This window comes from Raphanus sativus, chromosome 2 (assembly GCF_000801105.2).
Source record: "Raphanus sativus cultivar WK10039 chromosome 2, ASM80110v3, whole genome shotgun sequence".
Classification (NCBI taxonomy): Eukaryota; Viridiplantae; Streptophyta; class Magnoliopsida; order Brassicales; family Brassicaceae; genus Raphanus; species Raphanus sativus.
This window is the reverse complement of record NC_079512.1, coordinates 1,340,788-1,364,548: the sequence shown is the minus strand read 5'-3', so window position 1 is coordinate 1,364,548 and position 23,761 is coordinate 1,340,788. Positions and strand designations below refer to the sequence as shown.

Genomic DNA, 23,761 nt, shown 5'->3' with positions numbered 1-23,761 from the left:
TATTTCCACTTAACTAAAAGACAACTAATCCCACAAGATTTTGTATGACACTGCTGAGATGCAATGTACTGACGACTGTCAACTGACAAGACTCTATAATTATATAGTTCACACCAAATCTTCTAAAATCAATGTTTCAGTAATTCAAAATAATTATAATTATTTTTTTTTTTTTCAAAAAAAAAAGTTCCTTTATAGCTTAAAGTGGTATCGTGATTCACGTGTTTGTCGTGGAACAGCTAGTACGTGAATGATTAGAAAAATATTGTATGATCACGATTCACCACCCATTTTACATATACTCTTGTGTGTCGTCATCATTTTTTCGTTTCTTTAAATGATTTAAAAATATATATATTAGAAGTTTCAAATGGGACTTATAAATATATATAGTCATTCCATTATATTCTCCATTATTAGCCCTCCGGTTGGAATTTGGAGATCATCTTTGGTTGAATTCTATAATGTATATAAATTACGTAACTTTAAAAGTAATTTAAAATAAAAATAAAAATGGATTTATTTTCTGTAACAAAAATGGATTAGTTCTCAAAATTTATAGAATTTTAAGATTTTAATTTCCTGTTATTTGTTTCAATAAACTTTCGGTACAAAAATAAATTAGGTAAAGTTATGGAATTAGCTAAGAAAATTCCCTTCTCCTCTTTGGCGATGGTCAAGACTCCACTCTATGGTTCCATTAACATCAAAGCTTGTCATTTCATTCTTAAACAAATGAGTATGTAATGTTCTAAAATAAAACCAAAAAACAAATGAGTATGCATAGATATGTTATCGTCTCGAGAATCTCCAACAAAAAAAAAAATATTGGCCATACCTCGTCGTCGGGTGGAGCCAGTTGGTCATCAAATCAAAACTTAAAACAGTTGGCTTTGGCTTCTGTTCCTTTTCCCTATAAATAGCAATAAGTATGAACGTTACAACCACACTCACAAACAAACACAAACTCTTCTTTCAATCTTATAACCACTAACAATAATGCCAAACCATCTTCAAGACCCCTTACTCACTTACTCTAAGCCGGTTTTAACCAAAGAAGAGCAAGAAGTCGACGACAAAATGGTGAGTTTGCAAGCGGAGAGTATCGTCAATACAGTGGCTTTCCCCATGGTTCTCAAAGCCGCCTTGGAGCTTGGTGTCATCGACACGATCGCTGCAGCAGGCAACGACGTGTGGCTCTCACCGTATGAGATAGCCCGTAGTCTCCCAACCAAACCCACCAACCCGGAGGCGCCAGTGTTGCTTGACAGGATGCTGCGGTTACTCGTCAGCCAATCTATTTTGAAGTGCCGTATGCTAGAAGGCAAAGAAAACGGTCGAACCGGAAAGATGGAGATGGTATATGCAACGGAACCGGTTTGCAAGTATTTCTTGAAAGATAGTGACGGTTCTGGTTCTCTTGTTTCTCTGTTTACGTTGCTCCACACCGAAGTGTTTTTCAAGAGTTGGTACGTACTTTATTATTCTGTAAATGAGTTAATACGAGTTGGTTCGGTCCTCACCATTACTTACAACGAATGTTCTTTATAAACCAATCATAAATGAACAGATGTATATTATTATCTTTTCCTTTATTCACAGGACAAATCTTAAAGATGTGATATTAGAAGGAAGAGATGCATTTAGCTCTGCCCACGGCATGCAAATTTTTGAATACATTAATTCGGATAGACAATTTGCTGAAATGTTTGATCGTGCCATGTCAGAACCTTCAACCATGATTTTAAAGAAGGTTCTAGAAGTTTACAAAGGATTTAAAGATGTTAACACTTTGGTGGATGTTGGAGGAGGAAATGGGACTACATTAGGTCTAGTCACTTCCAAGTATCCTCATATTAAGGGAATTAATTTTGACTTACCTCCGGTTTTAGCTAATGCACCATCTTATCCAGGTACAAAAACTACATAAGTGCCTCTCGAAAATGTATTTGTTTTTGTTTAATTTTTCTAATTATAGGAGTGGAGCATGTCTCTGGAGACATGTTTATAGAAGTTCCAAAAGGAGATGCAGTATTTATGAAAGTAAGTATGTATATGAATATAAAACTTGATATCTTTGAGTTTTGCTAGTCTAATATCTCTAATATAATGTGGTTAATTTGTTGATAGTGGATACTACATGATTGGACGGACGAACTTTGTATGAAGCTTCTAAAAAATTGTTGGAAGAGCCTACCGGAAAATGGAAAAGTGATCATTGTAGATTTGATTACACCATCAGAACCAAAGAGTGGTGACTTTTCCTCTAACTACATGTTTGGTATGGACATGTTGATGCTAACACAATGCTCAGGTGGTAAAGAGAGATCATTTTTGCAGTTGGAGAATTTAGCATTTGGTTCAGGTTTTCTTCGGTGTGAAGTTGTTTGTGGTGTCCATTCATATTCTGTTATCGAATTCCAGAAATAGATTTGGAATCTACGAAAACAAATGACGGGAAAACTGAATACATGATGAGGATTGGTGCTTATTTTAATGATTTTGTTGCATGTAATACAGTTTTATGGTGTTGGCTTGCTCAATTTCCTTTTCAGTTTGTGTTTGTAGTTGAGAGATTGTTTCCTTTTAGAAATGTTTTTAGACAAGGAACACAGAAATAATCTTATTTTAGTTTCTTTTTCGAAGGTTTTTACAATGATGTCACTTAAAAATCGATTACACATATAATACTAAATAGAACATGCATACCTGTGTTAATACAACCATTTACTGTCTTAACTTCTCTGGTGAAAGAAGGAAGTGGAGAGGTCGACGTATGCAGTCTTCGTTAGCTTTGACTTTGAGTTCTATTTGACTACACCTACACGCGTCTTAATGCATGTCACTAAGTGTCAACTGAGAACCTTGACAACATGTGTTTACTGATGTGTGATCTACTTCACGTTTCCTACCAATGACAAGAACTAATGGCACACCATCTACCTGAGTTAGGCCTGGCCTTGAACAAAAGCGCAACAAGCTGTTGCTTGTCTTCCCAGTGCCACTTGGCGCTACCTTGGTCGCTTGAACTATTGTAGTAGTCATTGCCTATTTCTTTTGCTTCTGGGTTTGGTCTCGACATTAGCTCAGGAAACTAATCACTCGGCCTGTTTTTAAGTTCTAGTTCTAACTTCTAGGTAGTGCCAGGTTGTCGTAACTCGACCGCTTTTGGATCTTTGCGTAAATAAATTATATCCAAATTATAAGAGATTTTTGAACCGAATTAACTAATTTCGACCGTATTACGGTTCGGTTCAGATTATAAATAAAACTTCTGAGGCTTAGACTGCTTAGTGTAGTGTTCCGAACACTTTTTGGATCTTTGCTTAGAAATTCATAGGTTTTCGATAAGTCGTGCCATAGAGCATCGTTGGCTTTGCTGGATTCGTGCCAGTGGCCATTCTAGAAATGATTTTTATCTGGGGCAAAAATCAAAACTATTAACAGAAGCATAATATATAAACAGGGGGCAGGGGAAGGCATCACTCAAATTTTATAAGAATTACACTACATCTGAAAATGTTATGGTGCGCAACTGTCACACCCTTAGTCCATGTAGCTTCTGCCCTGGTTCGTGCTAAGGATAAGCATCGTCAACTCTTGTTGGGTTTGTGCTAAGAGTGTCGTTGATTTTATGACTAGAGTTCATATTCAGAAACGTCGTCGGGGGAACTGGGAACATGGTTTGTGTTTTGAAACGTCGTCATGAGACATGTTTTATGGTGTCGTAGGATTTGGTAGCTGTTTATGCGGATGTAGATCAAATCATTAGTGGTATCCAATTTTAATGTTAATACTATATTTAAATATTTACGTAACTATTTCAAATTAATATATGCATGAAGTAACATATTTTAAAATTATTTTGTATGAAATTTATGCTCATTTCTAACATGCCGTCCTTCAAAGCTGTCCTTCAAAGCTGAATTTGGTTTTACCAATATTTTTTTACGTTTATTTATTTAGATAATATATTATTATATGTATAAAAGTGAAAGATATGTCAATTAATACATGCATTATATAATTTTAGAATGTCAAGTACTTGTTATGTCGTCATATTATATTTTTAGCATACATATTTTATATTTATGAAAATAATTTATAAATTTATCATATTTAGATCAATACAATAATTTTATTTTAACATAAATGATTATTATTATAAAATATATAAAAATAAGATAGAATTTTATTTTCATTTCATAAACGATAACTGAATATATATTAATGCATAATATTAGTTCATTGCTAATTATGAAATTAGTTAAACTATTTACATAACATTTTTGAAAATTAAGATATTGTTAAATTATTTCTCAACAGATTTGTAAGAATTTTAATATATATATATATATACATTTATATTTATATTTATATTTATTTTAAAATTAAAAGATATCACGATTGAAGTAATTAAAAATATTGTATATTATTAGCTTTAATGAAATACATATTAACTTTTTATACATGTAATATATAGTTTGATAATGTTAATCCGTGTTACCAACATATTATATTTTTAATATAAATAATTATGAAAATAAAATATAAATATTTAATATAATTTTTATTAGCTCAATATAATAATTTTATCTTAATATGATTGATTATTATTATATAATAGATAAATGGGCCCTAGATAAAAATAGGATATAATTTATATTTTCATTTTATAAAATAAATAGATGTACAATAATATTTCAAAACTAATTACGAAATCATTGAAAATATTACATAAATTTTTGAAAATTAAGATTTTGTTAAAATCCTTTAAACATATTTAAATTTAAAATGAAAGATATCAAAATAAATTATGATTAAAATATTTCGAAGATTATATATATATACATATATATATATATATATTTTTTTTAGTTTTGAAAAATGTATTTTGTCAAATTTTTAAAGGATTGTCCAAATTAAAAAAAAAATCATATATGAAAATGTCATGACTTATATTTTAACGGATAAAGTTGATAAGACAAGATGGAATAGTAGACTGCATAATGCATAGTAATAATTGTAATATAGTAATATCCAAAGCTTTATACAAGAACGAGAGCGTGTTGGCATTATCACAGATTTGGAAAAATAGTGGAAGATCAATAAACATATAAAAAACGTTTTATAAATGATTTCTTTTACTGTTTCTATCCGTCAGTTGCAACTTCTTTTCAAACCCAAATCACATAATTAATGATTAACTAGATTTTTGATCCGCGTTGGAACACGGTTATGTTTCTTTTTCATATTTATTTGTAAAACAGATAAAATTATTGTGATTTTTAAAATATTTGATTATATATTTGGCTTTTGGATTTGTGTTACTATTATTGGGATCGATTTTATCGATTTCATATCACCATCCTATATGTTGATAATTAAAATTTAGTGAATGAGTATATAATTTATTCTGTTAGTTTAGGCTTTATAACCCTTTGTTAATATACTTGATATAAATTAATAGTGATTTAAACTATTTTAGTTCCTAAAAAAGTGTGATAAATTAGTTTTGTAGCCAATTACTAAGGTGATTCAGTCGGATTGCTACCAAAACTGTTGAACTGAATAGTTAGATTGTTTGGATAATCGAGATTATATTAAATATAAAAAGTATATTATATTATTTGAGAATGAGAATACCTATCTATTTATATCTATATTATTATTTGCAAAGTTATTTTTAGTCTCTTAGTTCTCATGTAAAATGTTCAAATGGTTAAAGTTGATTTTACCCTTAATGGATTTTTTTAGAAATTTTAAAGTGACTTTACCATATTTTGTGATTAAAGTGATAAAAGTATACGTTCGTATACAAACTTATACTTTTTATCACTTCAATCTAAATTAATAGATTTAGATATTGTTGTCATTTTAAAGTGATTTTACCAAATTTTTTTCAGAAATTTTAAATCTAATTTTTTTGTAAATTTTAAAGTAATTTTTAAATTAATAGATTTAGATATAAGCTGTGGAAATTGAAAAATGATATTTTGTTATATATGTTCTGTATGATTATTTCATATTATAAATTTATTTTATGAAACTTGAAAAATATATTAGTAATAAGATTCATAACAAAGTAACATCTAAAAATTAATAATGTCCAATAAAAACACAATATAGAACAATAAAATATAAATTTAAAATTTAAAATATTACTGTAATATCAAGATTACATTTATGAAAATAAAAATTGTCCGCACGAACATATACTTTTTTATTTTAAAGTGATTTTACCCTAAATTTCGAAAAATTCTCACATTTTATACTTTTAGTTTTCTCATGAATATGCAAGATATATTTTTTTCTAAATATGAGAATATCACATTTTTATAATTATTATAAACTGATTTTAACTAATATTTATATACAGTTTTATTTATGGACAGAATTTTCGGTAGGGTTGGGCAAAAATCTGAATCCAAAGAATGAACCGAATCCAATTGGAAAAAATAGTATTGAATCTGAACCAAAAATGGTTAAATATACGAACGAATTCAAAATTTTGGTATATAAATAAACAGGACCAAACCCAATCCGAACCAAAATATTTTAGATATCTGAATATACCCGAATTAGATTTATATACTTGAATGTTTTATCTATTTCTATATTTCATATTCAAAAAATATAGAAAATGTATAAAATTTTGAAGTTATCTAAAATATTTTAAAATATATACGAATAGTCAAAAGTAAATATCCAAATAGCTAAACAATACTCAAAACATCCAAAATACTTAATATATATTGATTCTCCATTCAAATATTCAAGTCAAATTTTATGTTAAGTTTAGATATTTTGGCATAAATTATTCAAATTTATATGTTATATATTATTTTGTTTTTAGATTTTGCGAAATTTAAATTATATCTGAATTTTAAAAAATTTAAGATAATTTAAATGAGTTATCCACGTCTGAACCAAACCCAAACTTAAAATTTTAAATACCCGAACAGAGATAAAATCTTTAACACCGAAAACTCTAATCCCAAATAGACCGAACCAAATTCGAATGAGTACCCGAACGCCTATTCTTATCGGTGAATGTGGTTTATAAAACCTAACTATGCTATAGAAAATAAATTTGACTCTATTTTAATAGATTAGATGTCAATAGCTAGCTAGGACCGGCCAAAATACTCGGATCCTAAGAACCAAACCGGACTTAGTTCCAAAATATAATACTATATCAGAATCAAAACTAGTGAGATATCTGAACAAATCCAAAATTTTGGTTTCTAAAGGATAGGATCGGAATCCCATCCAAATCGACATATTCTGCATACTTAAAATATATTAAGCATAATTATATACTTAAATATATTAATTATTTTTAAATTTATATCTAATAAATATCCAAAATATTTTAAAATATTATGATTTATGCAAAATATTTAGAAACATCTAAAATCAAACTCCATCGAAACTCAGAAAATCAAAAATACCCTCTAAATAACTACTAGTTATCTATCCAAGTCGAATCAATTTTATGTTAATTTTAGATATTTAGCATCCATTATTAAAATTCATATGTTTATATAATGTTTTTTGAAAATTTAAGGTATATTAAGATTTTTGAATTTACAAAATAATTAAAATAGATTTCTGAATCCGAACTAAACCTGCAAAAGTTTCTAAAAAACTCGAACCCAAAATAATTCTGCACGAAACCCAAACAAGTATCCAAGTACCAAATGTCCATTCATATCAATAGATATACATTTCACACCACATGTCAATTAACATAGTATAGAAATACAATTGTACAATCTCGCTCTCCTCCTAAATCTTTTTACTAGGGAAATTCAATCATATGGGTTTAGTCCAATTGAAAAAACCCAACTGAAGTACCAAACTGATCGAGAGAGAAGTTACGAAGGAGATGGGAAGCGAAAGAGTCGGCCGATTGAGAGGAAGTGCAGAGACGATGAGATCCCGATGATCAGATCAGCGAATTTAACGAGCTCTCCCCGTTCCGAAGACGATTGATTCTGCATCTATTCAGTTTGAATAACTTTCTCAATAAAAAAAGATTAGTTATTTCTGATTTTTGTCTCTTTGTGTCACTGGAACTAACCAGTAACAAAAGTTTCGATCAAATAAAACCTATTAATCATTTAGAGGCGAAAAGTTTAACCGATAAGGGTAAAAGTAAATCTTCGAGATGGAATTTACCAGTTTACTATTAACTATAAAGTATTAACAAAAGAATTATATATAATACAAGATGGAGTAGTTGACTGCATAATGCATAGTGATACTGTAATACAGTATTATCCAAAGCTTTATACAAGGTCACGAGAGCGTGTTGGCATTATCACAGATTTGAAAAGTAGTGGAAGATCACCTAAACATATAAAAAACGTTTTATAAATGATTTATTTTACTTTTTCTACACGTCAGTTGCAACTTCAAACCCATATCTTACGTTTTCAATTTTTAATTCAAATAGATTTCGAATGAGACTTAACTTTGTGTAGAGACTGTATATGATAATTTTCGAAGAAAAAATAAGTCTTCGTCGCGTTAACGATAAATAAAGTATACCAATTCTTCCTAAACTCAGATAAGTACGTGATTCAATCAGTCTAGTTACTATTGTTAACAGTAAACCATTGTTTATTGGTGAAAATTATTAACATCAAATCTTGATGTTATTTTCTTAGGCTTCGATCCACTTTCTATTTCTCCATTCAAAAATCTGTGCAAGTTATAAATTGATCTGCTTAATATAATAGTATAATATTAATGAACCACAAACATTCCAAATTTGTGTACAAAATCAAAGAACCACTATATACAGTAACCACATATCATTTATAGTGTTTTAGCTTTAATTTTTCTTTTGCTTTAATTTTTTTTTGTATAATGTAATAATTTACTTTTATGTTTCTAGAATACTAACTATTTGGAAACTTTGTTTTAAACTAACTACTTCAATTGATTTTTAACTGCTATATTATAATTAGTAGTATATTTCAATTAAGTTTTTGTGAAAATAATTGAATAAATTTTTAAAATTAATAAAAAAGCTAGATATTTCTAGTTACCTCTGAATATGTATTATTTATTTTGCATAATGAACACCACAATAAGTATTGCTGAAATAATTCTATTTAATTAAAAAGTAACTAGATCTCTATCCGCACAACCGTGCGGGTGATTATTTTCATTTTTATACATGTAACTATCTAATTTACATTAGTGATATATAATTTTAATATTTACCAAATTATTAATAGTTTTATAGCATTTTTAAATATAACAATTTTATAGTTTGCATGCAGTAATTTTTTTAAAATTATTAGTGATATCTCTCTTATTAAAACATGAACACTAATTAAAATATTACATCTTTTGATATTTACGATAAAATCCATTCAAATTAATATTAACTTAGATATTAGTTTCCTTAAAAGTATATTTGTATTTTCGGTTTTGATCATACATATATGTTAATCGAATCATTTGTATGATTTAAATATTTGACTGAATAAATGTAATTTATGCTAATGACAAAAATTGGTATAATATCTATTGCATTTTCAAAATTGCACAAGATAAAAGATACAAAACAATCACATTAATGAAAACTATATGAATATGGTTTATATAAAAATGAACTTGATTATATTTTTGTAAACGAAACAGTCATATACTTCTATTATCGAAATATGAAATAAAACCATCTATTATATTTAATATCATTTAAAATCTATACTATTAAAACACAAGGCTCTTTTTTGAGATGACCTTGGAGTTTCAATCTATTTACAACCTTATGCCACTGAATAAATTTTAAGCTATGATTTCAATTAAATTCTTTTATTTTTATTTTTTAATTTCTGCCAACAACCTAACCATTTCCACTTATTTAGTTAGTTTCCCATATTTATCTATGCTCTCCCATTGAAAAAAAAAAGAAGAAAATTTCGAAATTCAACATTTTTGAATTTAATCAAGTCTACGATTTTTGTTGAATTTCAAAAAAAGAAAATTTTGGCAAACTATTAAACAAATCTCCAACAATATATTTAGTTTTGCAAAAATAATTCAGAATATCCCATAATCAAATCAGTATATACCAATATTGAAAGATTATATCGATTAAACTTGACCATCAATATACTTTTTAATTTTCTTTTTATCAAACCTAACCAACCTAGCTTGCCGACTATTTACTCTATAAATAGTCATTGAACCATTTGGTTGACTCGACTATCTTTGCATTCTAATTTTCTTTAGTTCTTAATTTTCATTCTTTTTTTTGCATCTTTTATTGTCATTGTATTATACATAGTTTGTTTAGTTCGTAATTTTCTTTTGTTTTGTTCCTTCAGATTCTAATTATTTGTTTATCGTCAACAAGCTAATAATATGTGTTTGTTTGTGTACGGACTAAGCTAATGTAACTAATGGATGCGTAGCATAACAAAAAGAAGAAGAAGAGAAGTCTAATATTGGTATTTCAAAGAAAACGTTGTGAGTTGGGTTTAAAATATAAACCGTAATTATGCTTCTTCTTCACATTTTTCCATGTTTCATCGTATTTTTTATATATATTTTGTTTATTATTTATATTTTAAATATATAATAATAAACATAGTGTTTATGAAATCATATTTTTCGAAGATGAAAGGTTGGTTACTAAAGAAGAGTCCCAAATACAAAAAAGACCGAACGGAAGAAACAAAGATGATGAAGAACCCGAGAGGGAGAGAAATCGGAGGAAGAGGTGCAAGAGGCAGCCAGTGTTTTTCGAGATTGACAGTAGTAAGACAAACTTTACGGCGAAGGAGGCTTGACAATGGTGAAGAGGCAAGCTAAACTGATTTAGATTTTGTTTTTAGGTTATTTGGTTAATTTATTTCCTTACAAAAAAAAATTTATTAACCAAAATTGTATTTATATATAGGCGTCAAAATAAATTGTTTATATATATATATATATATATATATATTCATCAAACTTTTAGAATGGAAGATATACACAACCAACAAAAATCATTTTCTTGATTTCCAATTCATATGATTTTTAAATTGGATATAAATTAAAAATATATTCCATTTCGAATATTTTATTATATATAAGTAAAATCTTATTATGTTGCAGACTGGAGAAAATATTGAGATATCCATAATCTCGGGATATCAATAATTAGAAAAAGATTTGATACTTTAGCGACAATTAACTGAAGTACTTATTTAAAATTCTTATAAAACTAAACGACATGTTGAATATTCATCTACAAACTGAGCCACGTATTGTTTCAATTTAAAACTGCTTTTCATATCAACAGAAAGTTAAACAACAAACAAGATATTATTTATTTAAAAAAAATCTCATGATATATATTGGATCAAATAATTTCAGCTTGAAATATTTAATATTCTTCAACAATTAATTACGCGAAGTTTTGGCACAATTTGGATCTCTTCTGTTTTAATAATATTTACGGATCTCTCCCACTTGAGTATTTCAAACCTATGATTTATATTAAATTCTGTATTTCCTAATTTCTTTTTATTTAACCAACAGAAATTCTTCTTATTTAAACAAAAACACCTACATTTAATTAATTATGTTTTCCTATCGCTATGTACAAGGATTATCCTCCATCACCCCCCCCTCCAAAAAAGACGTGACAGGTTACAATCATTTTTTTCTTTGAACCTACACCAAAACGTCTCTCGAGTTGCCAATTTTTTTAGGCTTTGAAATCATTCTTTTCTGTATCACATTTTTTTACAGGTAAGTAGATTTTTTCAGTAAAAAAAAGATAGTTTTTTACTTTTGCCATGATCACCATTTCTGATGGATTCTAAAAAAACGCAGTCCTTAGGTGGAGAGGAGTAGAGTAGAAGATGTAAATGAGGGTAAGACCAAGGTGGATCATACCTGACACGTTTTTTTTAAACTGAAAACGGATCATGACTGTTACAGGTATGATTTGCATAGATAGTCTGTTTTAATTTTTAAATGTCGTAGTTTGTAAACCTTCTTCTAACAGACTTATTTTTTATTTTAGTTGTTTAAATATGTATTAACATTTCTAATAACATTTTTACAATTGAAATATGAGACTTTTTTTGAGGTCATCTTAGTTTGTTTTAATATTTACAAATGTGCCACTGGAATATATTAAACACCAGAAATTTAAATTGCTTACAATATCTTTACAAGACTTTTAGAATACTTGAACAAAAAAATCAATACTATTAAAACTGGATCATGACCAGTTAATAAAGGGTTATGTCCACATTAAAATATAACTACATCTAAAATATAACCGAATGACATAACTAAATACAACTGCATCTAGAAAACGTAAATAACCACCTTCTGTTTAAAAAAACGAAACCACTTTCTACAGCCACTTATAAACTCCTATTTTATGGGCTATGTATAAGACAACAAACAACAAATATCGAACTCATATTTGGTACATAAATATACCAAATTTAAATTTATGATCTACAAAGTATATTTTTGGAAGTAAGTTTAAAATTACTATAACTATTTAAGCTGATATTATTATGGAATTATTATTTATAAAAATATATACTTATGAAGAGACCAGTTATAGTCAATATGTGACTTCACCACCCATCCATACATAGTGTTCTTCGCTTAATTGTTACCCTAGACGGTGAAAATGATGGATTTTAGTTTAACGGGGTTTAAGTAGGTTATTCGAAAAAAATATTTACTAAATGTGATTTTACTTAAAGTTAGTGAAGAATATATCAACCCATTTGTAAATATATTTAACAAAATATATTAAAAATTATTTTCTTAAGACATTTTCAAAAAAAAAATCGGTTTTCGGTGCGGGTTAGATTTGATATTGGTTTCTGGATATAACATTTTAAGAACCGTTCGAGTATATAGATCAAGTCTAACAGAGCACGAGACTTTGATTTTCGAGTCGATTCCGAATCGAATTCTTTGGGTATGAAACATTCTTGACTAATTATGTTAAGAAACTACCAAAAAATATAATATTTTGCAAACTTTAAGAATAAAGTTTAAAAATAATCTCTTATATGCATATGGCACAAATATATAGCTATACAACTTGACATATTTAATATATTTACCAAAAATTTACTAAATTAAATTAATATTAAATACAAATATTATTAAAAAATAACACAAATATAAAATTAAATTTCTCAAAAAGGTAAAATGAAAAATATATCCGCCTTCTCAAAGGGCGGGTCAGAATCTAGTACCACTTAAAATAGAAGCTGAATGCAATTTTAAAATAGCATTTGTAGACCTATTGTTCATATTGATGACATATTTTCCAATCATGTGATACAAATATTAACAAATCTTAATTGTTAGAAATCAAAGATTTAATTGAAAAATATTATATAAATTTATATCACAAACTAATACAAAATTGTACATGGGTTTAATATGATTACAAAATTAATTAGATACTTAAAATGTTTATTTTAATAAAAATAAAATATAAATCTAGTCTATTATTAATTACGAAATTAATTAAATATTTAAAAGATTTCTAAAGTGAAAAACGAATTATAACATTAATATTTTAAATAAATACGAATATATATTTATATAGTAAATAAATAGATTTGAAAAAAAATTAGTTGGATGTAATTAAGAGAAAATCTAGGAATATCTTTTTATAATTTATTAAGGAAACAAATATGTCTATGTATATCATTAATGAATGAATGAGTTGTGATTTTTAGTAAGAATCCATTTTATTAAATATCACACATGGATGAGAAGTCATGACTTCTCTTTTAATATAACAGATATAGACTTGATTAATAAAGTAGTAATATAAAATTTATACAAATAATTTAAATTTGTACAATACTTTAGACAATTTTATCCACTTTCACCATTCAACATATTTTTTTATACTAGTATAATACGTTTGATCCACATTTGTACCACTAGATGTTCCATACGATTAACTTGATTTGCTAGATTTAAAACTTTGAAACCTTAGACAAACGAGATCTATATTATTATTTGCGAAGTGATTTTTTGCAACGGAGCTCTCACATTAAAAGTTAAAGCGGTTAATATAGATACTCCCCTTAATGAATACTAAATATTTAAATTTAAAACTAAATCAAACTGGAAATAATGTATATTTTTTGATTAACTAAATAAATTAAAGACATTAATGTAGTAATTAAGTTATATATTCACGTGTTTGATAACTTATATGTTATACTATTATATAGAGTATAATTTACTATTATTATAATAATAGTATAGATTAAGTTACATATGATATTATCTTATAGTATGTAATTATCGTTTTAACATATTTCTATCGTGAATGGAAATACAATGTATTATTAAACCTATACATATGTTAATTTTTTTTTTGAGTCAGCTGCTCTAGTATAGATAAGAGGTTTCATTATTGGAAAATATGTTTCTTCCTATGAAATCAGCTGCTGTAGTTAATATCAATGATAATAAGCCAGGAAAAAACTTATACAAATCACAGGTTTGTGTTAACAGATTGTGGAAGAGTGGTGAGCAAAAAATTTCTTATACAATCTAACAAAAATATTTCTTATACAATCTTTATATATATATATATATATATATGAGTTTATTGATTTGTCATGCTCCCCATAATTTTAGATTTAATCCCCATAATTTTAAATTTAAGTCGTACTTTATGCTCAATTATTATTCTTAATAAATAATTTTCGTGATATAGACGATAATTTATTATAATATTGAGAGTAATTAAAAAGTTGTAAAATTTATATTATATTTAATTTGTAATATTAAAATATTCTGTTTTGTTTATTAATATTAAACTGACTCTATTTTAATATTATATATTTATATCACATAAGATATAATGATTCATCTATCTTTTAAGATATATTTCTTAGGACAATCAACTATCTTAATATTATATATTTATATCACAAAAGATAAAATGATTCATCTATCTTTTAAGATATATTTCTTAGGACAATCAAAGTCACTATGTGATTCTGAAAAAATGGGCAAAGAATTCAAAAATATTTTTATACTATTATATGCGAATTTATTTTTTCGTTCTCACCTTAAAAGTTAAAGAGTTTAAATTTTTATTACGCCTAATAAATAATTAGATTAGATTTATTAATATATAATTACCCATATTTGTTTTAAAAAAAACTATTAATTTCATAACCATCATTATCTAAAAAGATTTTATTATGTTATCCAAAAATATCTTACATCATAATATTTTAAAAATACATATAAATCTATATCTATAGTTTTGTGTTATGAATGTTTTTATTTTATTTAACAAAATAAAAGATAATTTATTAAAAGTAAAATCTTTATCGTATATAAAATATTTAATATTTAATTAACTATTAAATATTTCAAAAGCATGAAAATAATTTGTTCTAGCAATTTTTAAATTGATAATATATCTATTTACAAATTTTTGTAAAATTATTAAACCCGCATGTGCGGACAAAACACCTAGTCATAGATATTATCGGCACGATTCACGAGAATTCCAACAAAAATAAAATATTGGCCATACCTCGTAGTCAGGTGGAGCCAGTTGGTCATCAAATCAAAAGTCGAAACACTTGGCTTTGGCTCTGATTTTTTCTCTCTATAAAATGACAGTAAGCATGCACGTTAGAAGCACACACTCTCAAACAAACTCTTCTTTCAATCTTATTACCAACAACAACAATGTCACACCATCTTCAAGAGCCCTTACCCACTTACCCTAAGCCGGTTTTAACCAAAGAAGAGCAAGAAATCGACGACAAAATGGTGAGTTTGCAAGCGGAGAGTATCATCAACACCGTGGCTTTCCCCATGGTTCTCAAAGCCGCCTTGGAGCTTGGTGTCATCGACTCAGTCGCTGCAGCAGGCGACGGTGCGTGGCTCTCACCGTATGAGATAGCCCGTAGTCTCCCAATCAAACCCACCAACCCAGAGGCGCCAGTGTTGCTTGATCGGATGCTGCGGTTACTCGTCAGCCACTCGATCTTGAAGTGTCGTATGATTGAATGTAAAGAAAACGGTCTAACCGGAAAGATGGAGATGGTATATGCAAACGAACCGGTTTGCAAATATTTCTTGAAAGATAAGGATGGTTCTGGTTCTCTCGTTTCTCTATTTATGTTGCTCCAGAGTGAAGTGTTTTTCAAGACTTGGTACGTACTTCATTATTCTGCAAATGATTTTGGCTGATTTGGTCATTATTTATATTAAGTATATGTTGCAAAGATCGCTCTGCTGTAATTAAAGAATCGTATAAACCAATTTTTAGAAAATTGTATTATACCAATTAATTAATAATCATTGAATGTTCACTCATAAATGAAACTTTTTTTACAGGACAAATCTTAAAGATGTGATACTAGACGGAAGAGATGCATTCGGCTCTGCCCATGGCATGGGACTTTTTGAATACATTAACTCGGATGGGAAATTTGCTAAAGTGTTTGATCGTGCCATGTCAGAACCTTCCACCATGATTTTGAAGAAGGTTTTAGAAGTCTACAGAGGATTTGAAGATGCTACCACTTTGGTGGATGTTGGTGGAGGAAGTGGCACTACATTAGGTCTAGTCACATCCAAGTATCCTCATATCAAGGGTGTTAATTTTGACTTACCTCAGGTTTTAGCCAATGCTCCTTTATATCCAGGTACATAATAACTACTTAAATTTTTTTTTGATACTTTATATGATGAAGTGCCATTCAATTTGTTTAATTTTGCTAATTTTAGGAGTGGAACATGTCTCCGGAGACATGTTTATAGAAGTTCCCAAAGGAGATGCCCTGTTTATGAAAGTAAGTATAATTTGATATATATCTTTGAGTTTTGTTAGAGTTCATTTTTTTCTAAAACAATGTGGTTAATTTGTTGGTAGTGGATACTACATGATTGGACGGACGAACTCTGTATAAAGCTTCTAAAGAACTGTCGGAAGAGTCTACCGGAAAATGGAAAAGTGATCGTTGTAGATTTGATTACACCAACAGAACCAAAGAGTGGTGACTTTTCCTCTAACTATATGTTTGCTATGGACATGTTGATGCTAACACAATGCTCGGGCGGTAAAGAGAGATCGTTTTCGCAGTTTGAGAATTTGGCATTTAGTTCAGGTTTTCGTCGATGTGAAGCTATATGTCGTGCCTATTCATATTCTGTAATCGAATTCCACAAATAAATTTGGAATTACGAAAATTATAATGAAAATATATGTAATGAATAAATTGTGACTTGTTAGTATCGGAGCTTATTTATATGATTTGTATTGCATGTAATATAGTTTTATTGTATCAGCTTGCTCTATTTTCTTTTCAGTTTGTGGTGTTTGCGAAGTATTTATAACGGAATGTAATGACTCTCTGATTAGTATGAACTTTGAAGCTATATGTTTTGCATTATGTTTGTGGTTGACATAGTGCCTTATGCTTAAATTTTTGTTGGGAAATAATGTTTCTTGTATAAATACATTTTATATTGTTTTAGTAAAAGGAATACGAAATGGACTTATTTTAATATCTTTTCTTGACGTAAAGTTTTTAAAGGGACAGTTAGCATGCGTACTTATTTAAATGATTTTTTTTTGGGTCAAAATGTTAAAAAACTTATTTAAATGATCATAACTCCATACCATACTAACGCATAGTATTTGACTCAGACACGAATATTATCAATTTTTTTTTTTTGAAACGAATATTATCAAATTTGAAACCATATTATGACACGGAAACACGATTTAATACAACTCAATTACTCTCTGAACTTCTGCGGTGAAAGAAGGGAAGAAAAAAAATGGTCGAGACGTAAAACAATAGACCATATATATCATGGATTCATGCATGGTTTCATGTGGACAGTTAACTCGTCAAATCATGGTTAGAGGACACAAAATCATGGTAGAAAACAATAGAGATCATGGAATTTTCAACTAGTAAAGTTTGTATAAAATTTCAGTATTAAAAAAAAATCTAGTAAAGTTTCTAGACGCTCTTTTTAGAAGTTCTTTTTTGAAACTTTTTGTTCAGAAGTTTCTCGACACTTTAGCGTTCTAAATCTAGATTAACTCTTGCTTATCTCTATTGCTTCTCACAAACTGTATGATTTAAAAAAAAACTGTTTGAATTAAACGTCATAGCGTAAGTAGTTAATTGCATTTTAGTATAAAAAAATTTAAGAAAGTAATTGTTTTGGCAGGTTTTGGTAGCTTTTGTCTTTCAATTATATATCTACAAAAATCATTACTAATCCCTCCAGATTTTGGAGCGGCGGAATCAAATTGTCTCCAGATAAAAGAAAGAACGATGTGTTCTGTTTTCCAGTTTGAAATTTAGGTTTCTCTGGTTAAATTGGTATGTTTATTTACTATGGTAGGTTTCAAGTTCTTCATCAAAGATTCGTTTGGAGTGTTGGTGTTTATCACTTTGGAGCTTTCTTTCTCTGCGTATTTGTTGGTTTTTAATTTTTATTCAGCTTTGACCTCTTAATCGCCATGTATATTATCTTAAATTGGTTTTTAAATCAAGGATTATATTTCCGGAGAACTCGTTTCTACCGGCTTAATTTCCGGAAAATTCCTTTTTTCGCCCGGCTTTGTTTATTTTGGTCCATGTTTCTCCTTTGTAAATATCTAGATCAATATAATCTTGTTTAGTGTTAATTAAAAAATCCCTCCAGATTTTATATGAAGCTGCAGAGATACGATATATGTATCTATGTAACTATACTAGGTCGGTCGGGAGACAACCTCATTTAAAAATACAACAATGATTTCAAAGCCTCAAAGGCCATGGTCATATCCAACAAACGGCAATATATGTTTTACAACAAATAACGATTGGTTGGTCCTTAAAGTGATTTCTTGAATGGAATTTTGTAGAAAGTGATATCCTGATTCACGTGGTTGCACCGACGGATCCTGTTAGTTCACCTAAAAGATTTGATAAATGACATGATCATATACCATATAGTATATCATATTCCCTACTCTTGTTTTAAAACTGAATAAAAGGGCACATATCATTTCCTTTTGGGTTAAATATGAACTAGACTTAACATCTATCATTCCATTCCATTCTTTTCCTACTATAGCATTCTTCTGTTTGGTCATTGACTATCCGATGAATTATCTAATTATTTTCCAATTCTTCTCAGTATTATTTTAAAACTAGGTGTTTTCCTGCACCATGTGCAGTAAAAAAAATTCAAAATATTTTTTAACAGATAAATATAAATTATATTTAATTTTTTATTAATATTATAAATTTTCTTTTTCTTATCAATATTTTAATATAAATTTGATTTAACTGAACATTAAATTAAGATAAAAACAAATTTGTTTATTTTGAATTATATTTAAGAATGTGCATGTATATATTTAAAATTATAATCTTAGGTAGATTTTTCTATCTATTTATTTTAATTAAATATATTAAATAAATATGTAAAATTGCATAATTGTCAAAAATTAAAATTAAACAATATTTATAAAATCTGTGGATATACATAAGAAACTATTGATTTTACGATTTAATTTGATTTTATGATTTAATTTTTATAATTTTCTAAAATACATATTTTTGAAATATTTTTAATTTAAATTATATTTCGAAATTTGAGATGTCATAATTGAATATATTTATTTTAATGATGATCTATGAGTTATTACCATATTTTAAAAAAGTCCAAAAATATAAATCGACAATAAATGTAATATATGAGTTATTACCATATTTTAAAAAGTTTACCAAAAATATAAATTAACATTAAATATAATTGTTCATGTCATATTAATCTATAAGACATGTCATCAATTTTAGTAGCCACGTCATATTATTTTTTGTGAAAATGATTGTAGAAAAGACATGTGGCAAAATCACTTCTCAAATATAGTCTAGGGATCTGCATATAAATTAAAATTTAAGGTATTTTAGTTTGATCAACATTGGAATTTATTATAAAAATACCATAAATTCGTAACACTTCTTAAAAAGCCAGAACTTTTTATAAGTATATTGTAAACTTTAAACATAAAATATATACTTATATTGTACTAATTCCCCCGTAAGAATTTTGAACCTTTAACAATCATCCAAAGATCTGATAAAATTTGTGGTTGTTACTAAAATTTTAGTTTGAACTGTTATCAGCTCACTGAAATACCTACGATATCATTCGCATGTATGCATATCTTGGGATCCCTAGTAAATAAACATAGTAAAGAATTCCCTAGACTCAGTACATTTAACTTGAGGTTTCTGAATTCTGATCCCTAGCTATAAAATGGCACCAAGTGTCGTGTCAGTGTTGAAACTACACTTTGCCAACCAACACTACCTTTGTAATCTTTATTTCTCAATCCTTCAACAAATAATGTCAAACCATCTTCAGTTGCCCTTAATCACTTGCGCTGAACCGATTTCGACCAAAGAAGACCAAGAAGTTGACGAGAAAATGGTTAGCTTGCAAGCTGAGAGTATCGTCAACACTATAGCTTTCCCCATGGTCCTCAAGGCTGCCCTGGAGCTTGGCGTCATCGATACCATCGCTTCTGCAGGCGATGGTGCATGGCTCTCACCGTCTGAGATAACGGCTAGTCTCCCAATCAAACCCAAGAACCAGGAGGCGCCGATTTTGCTGGACCGGATGCTGCGGTTACTGGTTAGCCACTCCATCTTGAAATGCCGGGTCATTGAAACCGTAGAGAAGGATCGAACCGGAAGCACCGAGAGGGTATATGCAGCCGAACCGGTTTGCAAATATTTCTTGAAGGATAATGACGGATCTGGTTCTCTCGTGTCTTTGTTCTTGTTGTTCCATACCCAAGTCCATTTTAATACTTGGTACGTACTTCAATTAATTATCATGATCTCCATAATTATAATTAATTTGTTAAGTCATATATATTAAGTGATCATTAGTTACATACAAGGCCACGACATAGATGACTTAACATAGTTCCTCAAATATTGTAAAAACAAAATTATTAAAGCTTTACTATATTGTTTAGAACCCTCAGAAAAAAAGAAAAAGAAAAGAACCCTCAAAATCTCATAACCAGTCATGGTTAGTGGTTACATACAAAATAAAGTATTCTATATAAAAGTAAATCGTTAAAAAATTTCTATCTCGCAGGGACAATCTCAAAGATGTAATATTAGATGGAAAGGATGCATTCATCTCTGCACAAGGCATGCCACTTTTCGAGTACATTAGTACGGACCAACAATTCTCTGAGGTGTTTCACCGGGCCATGTCAGATTCTGCCACAATGGTCATGAAGAAAGTTCTAGAGGTTTACAGAGGATTTGAAGATGTTAACACTTTGGTGGATGTAGGAGGAGCAACTGGCACCATATTAGGCTTAATCACTTCCAAGCATCCTCATATCAAGGGTATCAATTTTGACTTAGCTCAGGTTTTAACCAATGCTCCATCTTATCCAGGTAAAAGAACTACTTACTAAAATTGATAAGTTTTATATTGAAGCGTTACTTATATTAATTACCTTTTATAACTTACATTTTAATTAATTTTACTAATTAATTATAGGAGTTGAGCATGTCTCGGGAGACATGTTTATAGAGGTTCCAAAGGGAGATGCCGTCTTTATGAAAGTAAGTTTATTATATATAGAAACTAATTTGGTATTTGGGTGGCCAACTAATGTCATAATTTTCAAAATAAAATTGTTAAATGATTGGCAGTGGATACTACATGATTGGACGGACGAACATTGTATAAAGCTTCTAAAAAATTGCTGGAAGAGTCTTCCAGTGAAAGGAAAAGTGATCCTTGTAGAGATGATTACACCAGTAGAACCAAAGCCTGACGATTTTTACTCTAACATCGTGTTTGCCATGGACTTGTTGATGTTAACACAATGCTCAAATGGTAAAGAGAGATCTCTATCGCAGTTTGAGATACTAGCATTTGCTTCAGGTTTTCTCCGATGTGAAGTTATTTGCCATTCTTATTCCTATTCTGTTATCGAGTTCCATAAATAGATATGATTTGTTTGGTGTTTCTATGTTCTTGATGGTTTTTATTGCATGTAATATATAGTTTCATGATATTGGCTTTTTTTTTCTTTTTTTTTTTACTAAATGATATTGGCTTGTTGTATTGTTTCTTTCAACGTTGTGTGGTGATTGTAGTATTAACGAACTGTAGTTGTGCCAAGTATGCTTATGCTCAAACTATTGCTAACCTGCTTCATTTCCTCCGGAAAACAATAGAAATTAACATTTGCAACTTGCATGTGCCATCTTACATGAACCCTTTACCGCTTCTCATAAACCTAATGTCAATGGCGAGAGGCGAGAGGCGAGAGGCGAGAGGCGAGAGGCGAGAGGCGAGAGGCGAGAGCGATATACAACAAAGAGTACATAAACTGATGTTTACAAAAATATAAATTACAAGAGTGTATTCAAAAAAAGATATCCTGATTCACGTGGTTTAAGGATTCGAGGATTCTTTTTTTTTTAATACACCTGAAATATTTATTTAATTACAATGATCGTTTAAAACCTTTTAAAAAAGCAAAAGAAAACATTTTACGGGGTAACGGTTTCATTATCATTTCATGGGCCCTTAGTGCATTTTGATTATGTTTTGTGTTGCAATAAAATAAGAGAGGATGACTAATAATTCGGTTCCATTATGTTATGACCCTTCGGGTTGGAAATCGACTATTGGGTGAATTATATAATGTTACATTTACGCATCGCATCGAGATAAAATAAGAGAGGATGACTAATCATTCGGTTCCATTCTGTTATGACCCTTCTGGTTGAAAATCGACTATTGGGTGAATTATATAATGTTACATTTACGCATCGCATCGAGTTATTAGTTATATTTAATGTTTTCATATAATTTTAAAAGTTTTTCTTCACACCATATAAAATTTATCATATTATCTTATATACTTATGCAGATAAAATATATATAAAAAGCTGGAAATAATGTTAAAGCCCGTGGTTTGTGAATCCGGAGCAATATTATACATGCAAGTTGCAACGTACATATAGTATAAAATTAAAACTACAAAGATAAATTATGACAATCAGTTACAACGACGACACAAATTAGCGTAAGCATATACATATATACGATAATTGTTCTTAGACTAAATATAAACACTATACCTTTCATGATCACTTCTTCAATCCAAATCATTTTCCTTAACAATAAATACGGCTTTGTACGTACTAAGACTATTAAGGCGAAACCAGTCAATATTACGTCAAATCAATTTACAGTAATCCAGATGACATGTAAAATTGGACTCACTATGGAACGTCTGGACATGTCCATTTCATCTTATAAAAATGTTCGGGTGGTAGAGAAAGGACATTCTCTCCCAATTTGAGGCTTTGGCTTTTCGATTTATCTTCTCACCGCCGTTTTACCCCTTCGTTCGACACTTTATATGGTGGCTCCATCGCCATCATCATCATTGTCGCAGTGCTCATCATCATATGTACTTTCTTTTTTGTGGGCGGACTGAGAAGGGCCCGTGCCAAGCCGGTATATCTTAATGAAAGACTTGAGCCTCTTGCTTGGGCCACTGAAGAAGAAGAATATTGAGGAATTGGACTTAGATTGTTAATAAATGTGAAATTGAATGGAAGTATCTTTTATTATCTTGTCTTCCTATCTATATATATATAAAAGAAGGTTGGATCCCTCCTACTGACACATCAGCATCCATGTCACTAATTCC

The 23,761-nt window shown here is 29.0% G+C and overlaps 3 protein-coding genes and 1 long non-coding RNA gene across 4 annotated transcripts; all 4 read left to right on the top strand.

Moving 5' to 3' along the window:
* The first annotated feature begins 933 nt into the window (after positions 1–933).
* Positions 934–2,639, top strand: LOC108840553 (indole glucosinolate O-methyltransferase 1). Its single transcript, XM_018613394.2, has 4 exons — positions 934–1,469; positions 1,603–1,913; positions 1,979–2,043; positions 2,131–2,639. The coding sequence occupies exons 1-4, from the start codon at positions 1,000–1,002 to the stop codon at positions 2,428–2,430; spliced, it is 1,146 nt and encodes a 381-aa protein (XP_018468896.1). The 5' UTR covers positions 934–999; the 3' UTR covers positions 2,431–2,639.
* Positions 2,640–10,255: 7,616 nt separating this feature from the next.
* LOC130499779 (uncharacterized) lies at positions 10,256–10,948 on the top strand. Its single transcript, XR_008938639.1, has 2 exons — positions 10,256–10,491; positions 10,642–10,948. It is a non-coding gene; the product is annotated as an uncharacterized LOC130499779 (long non-coding RNA).
* A 4,716-nt stretch (positions 10,949–15,664) lies between these two features.
* Positions 15,665–17,438, top strand: LOC108840552 (indole glucosinolate O-methyltransferase 1). The gene is made up of 4 exons (XM_018613393.2): positions 15,665–16,196; positions 16,381–16,691; positions 16,774–16,838; positions 16,919–17,438. Exons 1-4 carry the CDS (start codon positions 15,727–15,729, stop codon positions 17,216–17,218), a joined length of 1,146 nt encoding a protein of 381 aa, XP_018468895.1. The 5' UTR covers positions 15,665–15,726; the 3' UTR covers positions 17,219–17,438.
* Positions 17,439–20,187: 2,749 nt separating this feature from the next.
* LOC108840551 (indole glucosinolate O-methyltransferase 4-like) lies at positions 20,188–22,489 on the top strand. The gene is made up of 4 exons (XM_018613392.2): positions 20,188–20,876; positions 21,169–21,479; positions 21,586–21,650; positions 21,741–22,489. The coding sequence occupies exons 1-4, from the start codon at positions 20,317–20,319 to the stop codon at positions 22,038–22,040; spliced, it is 1,236 nt and encodes a 411-aa protein (XP_018468894.1). The 5' UTR covers positions 20,188–20,316; the 3' UTR covers positions 22,041–22,489.
* Positions 22,490–23,761: the final 1,272 nt, after the last annotated feature.

Coding starts and splice junctions, on each gene's coding strand:
- LOC108840553 (XM_018613394.2), top strand. CDS start 1,000: ATGCCAAACCATCTTCAAGACCCCTTACTCACTTACTCTAAGCCGGTT. Junction 1,914..1,978: donor TAATGCACCATCTTATCCAG/GTACAAAAACTA, acceptor TTCTAATTATAG/GAGTGGAGCATGTCTCTGGA. Junction 2,044..2,130: donor GAGATGCAGTATTTATGAAA/GTAAGTATGTAT, acceptor ATTTGTTGATAG/TGGATACTACATGATTGGAC.
- LOC108840552 (XM_018613393.2), top strand. CDS start 15,727: ATGTCACACCATCTTCAAGAGCCCTTACCCACTTACCCTAAGCCGGTT. Junction 16,692..16,773: donor CAATGCTCCTTTATATCCAG/GTACATAATAAC, acceptor TGCTAATTTTAG/GAGTGGAACATGTCTCCGGA. Junction 16,839..16,918: donor GAGATGCCCTGTTTATGAAA/GTAAGTATAATT, acceptor ATTTGTTGGTAG/TGGATACTACATGATTGGAC.
- LOC108840551 (XM_018613392.2), top strand. CDS start 20,317: ATGGCACCAAGTGTCGTGTCAGTGTTGAAACTACACTTTGCCAACCAA. Junction 21,480..21,585: donor CAATGCTCCATCTTATCCAG/GTAAAAGAACTA, acceptor AATTAATTATAG/GAGTTGAGCATGTCTCGGGA. Junction 21,651..21,740: donor GAGATGCCGTCTTTATGAAA/GTAAGTTTATTA, acceptor AATGATTGGCAG/TGGATACTACATGATTGGAC.